This window comes from Penaeus monodon, chromosome 5, assembly GCF_015228065.2.
Source record: "Penaeus monodon isolate SGIC_2016 chromosome 5, NSTDA_Pmon_1, whole genome shotgun sequence".
Taxonomy (NCBI): Eukaryota; Metazoa; Arthropoda; class Malacostraca; order Decapoda; family Penaeidae; genus Penaeus; species Penaeus monodon.
Window position 1 is genome coordinate 11,788,014 of NC_051390.1, and position 7,500 is coordinate 11,795,513.

A 7,500-nucleotide genomic window follows, 5' to 3' on the forward strand; every position below is an offset into this window, starting at 1 on the left:
TCATTGTGGCTGCCAATATGGGTCGCAAGGCTATTTCTGATATGCTAACAACGTGCAAGGTAATTATTTTTACATTTTTACTATTTCTTATTTTAAGATTTGTTATATATAAGGTTATTATTTTTTTGGAAAACATGCTTAATAGTGCAAAGTTAATTATCCAGTGTTGCAACAATTTAATTTTTGATGATATCTCATTTTAAAAGGCTGCTGCATGGGGAGCAGAAACTGTGGAACTTCGCTCGAAGGTGTTGACCTCAGGACATGACTTAGCCCTCCAGTATCGTGAATTGCTGCAGATGGTCATGCATCTTATTCACAAGCCAAGTCCCGAGGCCCGCAATGCCCTGAGCACAGTCTCTCGCAAGATTGCTCAGTGCGTCACAGATTTGGTCTCTACATCAGAGGCTTTGAAAGGTAAGAGTAGTGATGTACCTGAATGTAAGATGGCTTGTTGAATGGCTTGTTTTTGTATTAAGGCTGTCTTTTGCATAGCAGTTTATTGTTGGCTTTGTTATAAGTAAAGTATTCATTGGGAAGTGTGTGGTTCAGTATTTTGAATTAGAGAAATAGTCAGGGATGGATGGCTTTTAGGGGTGAAAAATGTAATGGTATATTTTGTGAATGGGTGTTGGTGCTTTTTTTCTTTGTTTTTGTTTTCCTTTATTTATTTATTTATTTATGATTTATTTATTTATAAGTTTTCCAAGAGCTCATGGAACAGTCATCTATGCATGATTTGGGAGTGGCTTTGATGCATGTATTTTTAAGACAATTTTCAGTTGAAAAGTGCATTATTCACTAGGAATATTTATAGTAGTAGGATGGATTTAGACAAAGGAAAAGTGTGAAGATGTTTGGTGTTTTTTGAGTATGTAAGCGATTTTCAGAAGGAAGTGAAATATGAAGGATGCACATATCCTGCACTATGAATGCCTAAAGGTCATCTCTTGTAAAAAGTAAAGAAAAGTTAATAATGGCACGGCAAGATGGCTTCCCATTCATGAAAGCAGGTAATAGAAGCATAATACAGGATATTGCACCCCACATACCCTTCCAAGTGCACACCCTTACCATGTCCCCCCTACAGCCCACTTCAAATGGCACGAGGTCGGCGTGAGTCCGCCCAGTGGTGAGTGAAGCGCACAAGTAGCCGTGATATTTTCCCAGTTGTAGACTAGCATTATGCATGTCCTATCCTTGTCTCCGGTCTCGTTGTAGCAGTTTCGTTAACCAAGATCTTGTGATATGATAGTGCCTCTGTGTGAGGAAGTTTTGCATATCACAGTTTCTGTATCATTCAAGATGCTTTGCATTTGTCAGTTCTCTCTGGAATGGTTATGCCATGGATATTGATTGCCTGAAAAATTCATTTCACAAAATGCTATCTTTCCAATTCTTTTAGTCTGGTGATGAGCATCTTTCGTGTCCAGATGTATCTCTGAGCTTGGTAGTGGGTTGAAGGCTGTGTAGTGGCTTTGTTGTCAAGTATCACTGTTGAACCATTTCTGTGTGTACTAGAATTTAATATCATGTTCTGGTTCAATTTTGATGCTTTCTTTTCATGAGATAATCAGAACAGGCATGGAGGATAAAGTACAGGTGAATCTTCTGTGTAAATACTGTTATTCATTATGCATCCTCATTTCTTAAGGGTACACATATTCAGTATGCAGAGTAGCTCATGTTGTAAATATATATTTTTATAAGGGATTCTCTTATAGAAATAGCATGGCAAGAATCCAACTGCTGAATTATATGAATATTGACTTCTTCATGATAATGATGGTAGAATTTTCAAAGTTAAATGACAAATATTCTATATCTTATGGCCACTTAGGGTAGAAGCCTGGTGCTCCTGCTTAAGTAGATAGAATAAAGCTAATGTTCTTTCTTAATCTCTTGTTATTTAAGGAAATTAAAACACGATATAGTTAAGGATATTGTTAGTATATAAAGTTGAAGTCCAATCTTCTTACAGGATTACCTGTTATTAAGAAAATATATTAGTAGAATTATTCTTCTAGGAAAGAAAAGTTATCCATGGCAAAGTATGTATAAATCCCCCCTCCCCCCCAGATATATCTTCTGTTTTATTAAACAGTTTATTTTCAAAAGGGACAACAGACAAACTGAAGAGAATATGCTCAAGCTCTTAAATCTTAAACTAGGATTGAAAACAAGAAATGTTCATGGTTACTGGAGTCTTGTCTCATTTCATGATGTAAACAAAAAAAATCCCTAGAAAAAATCACAATGAGCTTCAGAAAAAATCATTATTTTCCCTTTTTTCATTTACAAGTCTTTACTGCAAGTTTCAGAAGTTGTTTCTGAAAAATTAATGGCTCTTCCTATGCTCTCAGGTCATGACTGGGAAGATCCTGATGATCCAACTGTTATTGCTGAGAATGAACTCATTGGTGCTGCCAATTCCATTGATGCTGCTGCTCGGAAGCTGATGGCCCTAAGGCCTCGCCGCACCGAGACAAAGGTACCGTATGAACTATGGCTGCTCTTGTTTATTTATTAACTTTTTTCTTATTTATTTATTTATTGTTTAAGGGATGATGGTGTATTTTGTATTATAGGCTTACCTATTATATGTTTTGAAGATACTATTATAATCAGTGATTGATTGGGTGTAATATATGTGTATATATACATTTGTGAAAAAAAAATCATACCAGTGTTCTATATTGTGTAATAAGTTGATAGTAGCATAGTATAGGGGACTAGATGTAAGATTTAGCTGAAGAATTATTAACCCTTTGCCGACGGGTGGCATGTACGCACATGCCATGGCATGGCTGGACTATCTGCCGGGGGCATGTACGTATGTATGGACATGCCATGAGTTTTTTTTTGTTACAATCACTGCAAAATATTTTTTTTCTGCCAATGAAAGTGTGATTAAGTTGTTTTCAACACTTTCTCATTTTTACTATACAAAAAAAAAAAAAAAAAAAAAAAATTCAACTCCATGATGCCACACACTGCTTATTTTATTCAGACTATAGAGCGAATAATGATCAACTATGGAGTCTATATAACAACAAAAATATCCTTCAGTCTTGATTTATCAGGAAATATGGCAAGTAGAGACTTTAGAAAATAATGATAACTGAAAATACAACATATGCTCGTAGTATTATGAAGAAACGGCAAGGGATGCTGGTATTTGGCATGAGCGGTCGTGCATGCTAGGGCGACTATGAATACTACCCGTCGGGAAAGGGTTAAAATGAGTTAAGTTTACTATTAGTAAATTTAAAGTAAAAAGACTCCCATATTACTCATAAGCATATAACTTATGAGTTTTACTTTTTAGGATAATTATGGTGTTTATAGAACAGAAAAATGTTAACCTAAAAATGTGGGTAACATGTATATAATGCATATACAGATTATTAACACAATTCAGGTGTATGAAGGTGTATTTGAAAACCAAATTTGGAGGGAGGTTGTTTTGGTGTATATTTTGGAAAGCCTTTGGGAACAAGACAACTGCCAGGAGGCTGAAGACTCTCTTGACAAGAATGCAGCCAGTGCAGCAAGCAAGTCATTGTTGCTTTGAGATATGTTTGATATTCTTGGTTGTTGATTGGCCTCGACTAAGAATCAAACATATTATCACAGCTCAATGAAGTATCGTCCAGAAGAACCCACGCAAACGTGATAAATACTACCAAGGAAATGTCAACTTGATACAAGTAATTAGACTATGAGGAAAATGATAGATTACCATATACAGAACTCAGTTGAATTTGGTTTTGCCTTTAGATTTTAGAATTTTGTGTGTTCAATTTCATTATACTTTACTTATCGTGTTATATCTACTGTACTTTGTAATATTCATTGATATTATACTGGTTGTAGGTATTCATGGACTGCTTTCTTATTATATAATGATCAGGTGTTTTTTAAAAATCAGCATTAAAAGTTCTAATATCAGTATACTTTATCTAATGCTTAATATATTAATTATTTCAGGAAATTGATGAATCTATGAACTTTGATGAAATCATCTTGGAGGCCTGTAAATCAATTGCAGCAGCCACAGGAGCTCTCGTAAAGGCTGCTTCTTCAGCACAACGTGAGCTTGTTGATTCCGGAAGAGTTAGGCGTCGTCCCACAGTCACTTCTGATGATGGGCAGTGGTCTGAGGGATTGGTTTCTGCTGCTCGTCTTGTGGCCGCAGCCACGCATTCTCTGTGTGAAGCTGCTAATGCACTAGTCCAAGGACAAGCTAGTGAAGAGAAGCTGATCTCAGCTGCAAAGCAAGTGGCTGGCTCAACTGCTCAGTTGCTTGTAGCATGTAAAGTAAAGGCTGATCCAGACTCAAATGCCACCAAGCGTTTGCAGGCTGCAGGAAATGCAGTTAAGCGAGCCACAGACAACTTGGTAAAGGCTGCACAGCAGGCCATTGAACATGAAGAAGAGTTCACTGTAGTTGTCAAAAATCGTCTTGTTGGTGGTATGGCCCAGGAGATTGATGCCCGAGAACAGGTCCTGAAAGTAGAGAGAGAACTTGCAGAGGCCAGAGCCAAGTTATTAGCTATCCGTCGTCAGAAGTATGGAAAGGATGGCAATGAATCAGGACTTTCAGATACTGATGGATATCTCTCTGGGTAAGTCCTTTGCATGAATTGAAATATCCTTTGTACTAAATGCATGCATGTTGATAGATGGATATATCATAACTTGTTAATCCAATATTTTTCATTGAAGTTTATTATGATGACATTCTTCTTTAATTTGAGGTAGTACTTTGAAAACTCTTTTTTTTTATAAGAATTCAAGATATATTTTTGATATTGTGTATATATGGTTGAGTAGAACTACACATTTTTTAAACTGGTCTTAGAAAAGTTTTGTGAAAAGATTTATAGGTAAAATGGAAGCCAGGTTACCATTGTTGCTGAAATTTTATATCTAGTGGGAATATATGAGGTATGAATTATACTTTCATAATTTTTTTATTAGTTATTCATATGCCTCTTTCTTTGCAGTTACGATTCCTCCCATGAAAATTCTGGTGTCATCACTACCACTCGTGCTGTAAAAGTTACATGCAAGTATCCGGATCCCCCACAAACAAGGTCACCAAACCTCTCCCACACCACATCATTCAACCCGAGCCCCATCCGCAGCCATCTTACTTCACACCAAACATCTCAGTCTTTCAACCAGTCACATTTCCAGTCAAATGGAGGATCAGCTGATAATTCATTCAATCTGTCTGGAGCCAGCGATGGTGGTGCAGAGTTTGATGATGGACCTACATTCAAGGAAGCCCTTAGAGCATTCCAGAACAAAGGAACTGGTTCAGCTAGCTCCTCTGCCAATACCTCCTTGAACAGATCCAGCAGAACTTCCACTCAGAGTGCCCAGCAGATTCTGTCAAGCTCAACTCAGCGTATTGAGCGCACCATGCACATGACCAGCTCAAACAGAAGCTATCATGTAGAGGAGAGCTGAAACAAGATACCAAATGCATTTACTGTGTTAGGTGTTAGGTAGATCTTCCCAGCCTGGTTAGGATTGCATTGCTTACATTATTGTCTCTGAAGAAATCTATTTTGTGTAGACAGACATTAAATTTACTGAATATTATATATCAGCATGTATACAGGTGCAGTAATTTGAGTTCATTGTCAGGCTTCATGTCGCTTTCACCCATGTGCTTTTATGTCTGCGTGCAAGTTAGGTAAGAATTTTAAGTCCTGAACTACAGGTGCCTTTAAATGTCCATCCACAGGCATCCACTCTTGGATGTATGGAGGAAACGGACTCCAGCCTTATCACATAATATTATCCAGTTTCAATTTATAATTTTTTAAGGTTATTGTATTTCTCCCATTGCTTTAAATCAAACTAGATAGTTATTATGGGGAAAATACAACTGAAAGATAATGCTTATTGATTATAATTAATATATTGAATCCTATATTTAGAAATAAGTAATCCTTTTAATAACAGATAAACCAAATAATAAAATGTTAAATTGGAATGTTCTTTAAAAGTTTAAACCATTCAGCCTAGAATGTTTCACAACTTATCCCATAGATGTAAATGAATAACAGCTGACATGCTTACATTTTGGTTACTGAATTAACATTTTGGTGCTGAAAAATTTCTTATATTAGTCACATAAAACATATCATGATGTACAGTTGTAATGTATGCTATTGTAATGTAGCTTAGTACAAAGAGGGTAAATAAGAGGGAGGGGGAATTCTTATGAAATAGAAGATTTATAGGTTATTTATTGTTTATTAACATGATAGAGCTTCTTAAATGTCATGTAATCAATATTACTTACTGCTTTTAGAATTTGTAGGGGAAAGTTGCAGTGATTGATATCTCTTCTTTTTAAGGCATGAAAAATATGTATACTTACATGTATACTTACATTCTCCCTCTCTCTGTGCACTGCCCACCACCTTGTTCTTGCGAGCCCACTCCAGTAAATCCGTCGCAAAAGAAACAGTGCCTAGGGTCAGAAGGCCCTTGTGTCTTACCGTCTAACATGTAACATATAATAAAAGTGTGTATGCAAGTCCTGCTTTTAAAAACACCTTAAAAATCTTATAGTTCTTATCTTTTTTTTTTTTTTTTTTTTTTTTTTTGATTGGCTGCATTTGGTTTTATTTTGTCCTCAAAACAGAATATGTATCCTTAATTCTGTGCTTTTAAATCCTTCTCAAATGACCTTGAAGTCTTCCCATTACACTGTGCTTAGAGTTGGCTTGAATATGAAGTAGACCTCAAAGCACTCCAGAACTTGAACTTAACATATTTTAACCTTTAACATGTTATGTACTGCCTTCTCTATATTTGCCAATACTCAGAGATTGAAACTATTTCCTACCTTTAAAATTATATTTATATATTTGCTTGATATATAACCTTGAATTATGGAAGATCTAGAAAAAATTTCTTTATATCTGTTTGATGGACTCTGATGGAATATTAAGGTATCTTTCTTCATCATAAAGTACTGTCAACTCCTAACGACTACGCAGTGACCAGGATACAAACATGCACAGTGGATGATTTTTTTCAGATTCTAAAATAAAATTACATTAACTGTAGAGGCATTTTCACTTATTAATCCACAAGAAGGTAAACAACATAGTATAAAAATATCATACTTAGTACTTCAGAATATCTCCCATAAGCATCTACCTGAACAGTGATACATACACTTTATAAGGTTAAACTCAAATGAAAAGTCAGATTATAAATGGTTTATGAGAACAGACACTAATTTAGAATTTTCCAAAAATCATGGTAGACATGAAACTAGCATTGAATAAGCACAAATATAAAAGTAATTTTTTACCATGTACAATTCTTGAAAGGGTGTACCCACAATTAAACTGATAAGTCAGCTCCTTACATATTCCATTAATTTACACATTACTTTTTTTTTCTTTTCTTTTTTATTGTATGACAAATGCCTTGTATAGGAGCTGCTTATAAACTCCACAGAACTAT

The 7,500-nt window shown here is 35.5% G+C and overlaps 2 protein-coding genes across 5 annotated transcripts in view; one reads left to right on the forward strand and one right to left on the reverse strand.

Moving 5' to 3' along the window:
* The window catches only part of LOC119572977 (talin-1-like), a 7,514-nt gene extending 420 nt beyond the window's left edge, over window positions 1-7,094 (forward strand). Inside the window, exons 2-7 of one of the 2 annotated variants that reach the window (XM_037919950.1) lie at window positions 1-59; window positions 207-417; window positions 1,091-1,132; window positions 2,364-2,491; window positions 3,991-4,628; window positions 5,010-7,094. The exon at window positions 1-59 is cut by the window's left edge and continues 127 nt beyond it. In XM_037919950.1, coding sequence (XP_037775878.1) covers window positions 1-59; window positions 207-417; window positions 1,091-1,132; window positions 2,364-2,491; window positions 3,991-4,628; window positions 5,010-5,478 — 1,547 coding nt within the window. In that variant the 3' untranslated portion in view covers window positions 5,479-7,094. The remainder of the gene's footprint in view (window positions 60-206; window positions 418-1,090; window positions 1,133-2,363; window positions 2,492-3,990; window positions 4,629-5,009) is intronic. The other variant, XM_037919951.1, reaches the window with a different exon arrangement.
* LOC119572976 (talin-2-like) overlaps window positions 1-7,500 on the reverse strand; it is a 97,264-nt gene that overhangs the window by 50,862 nt on the left and 38,902 nt on the right. The window lies entirely within an intron of this gene.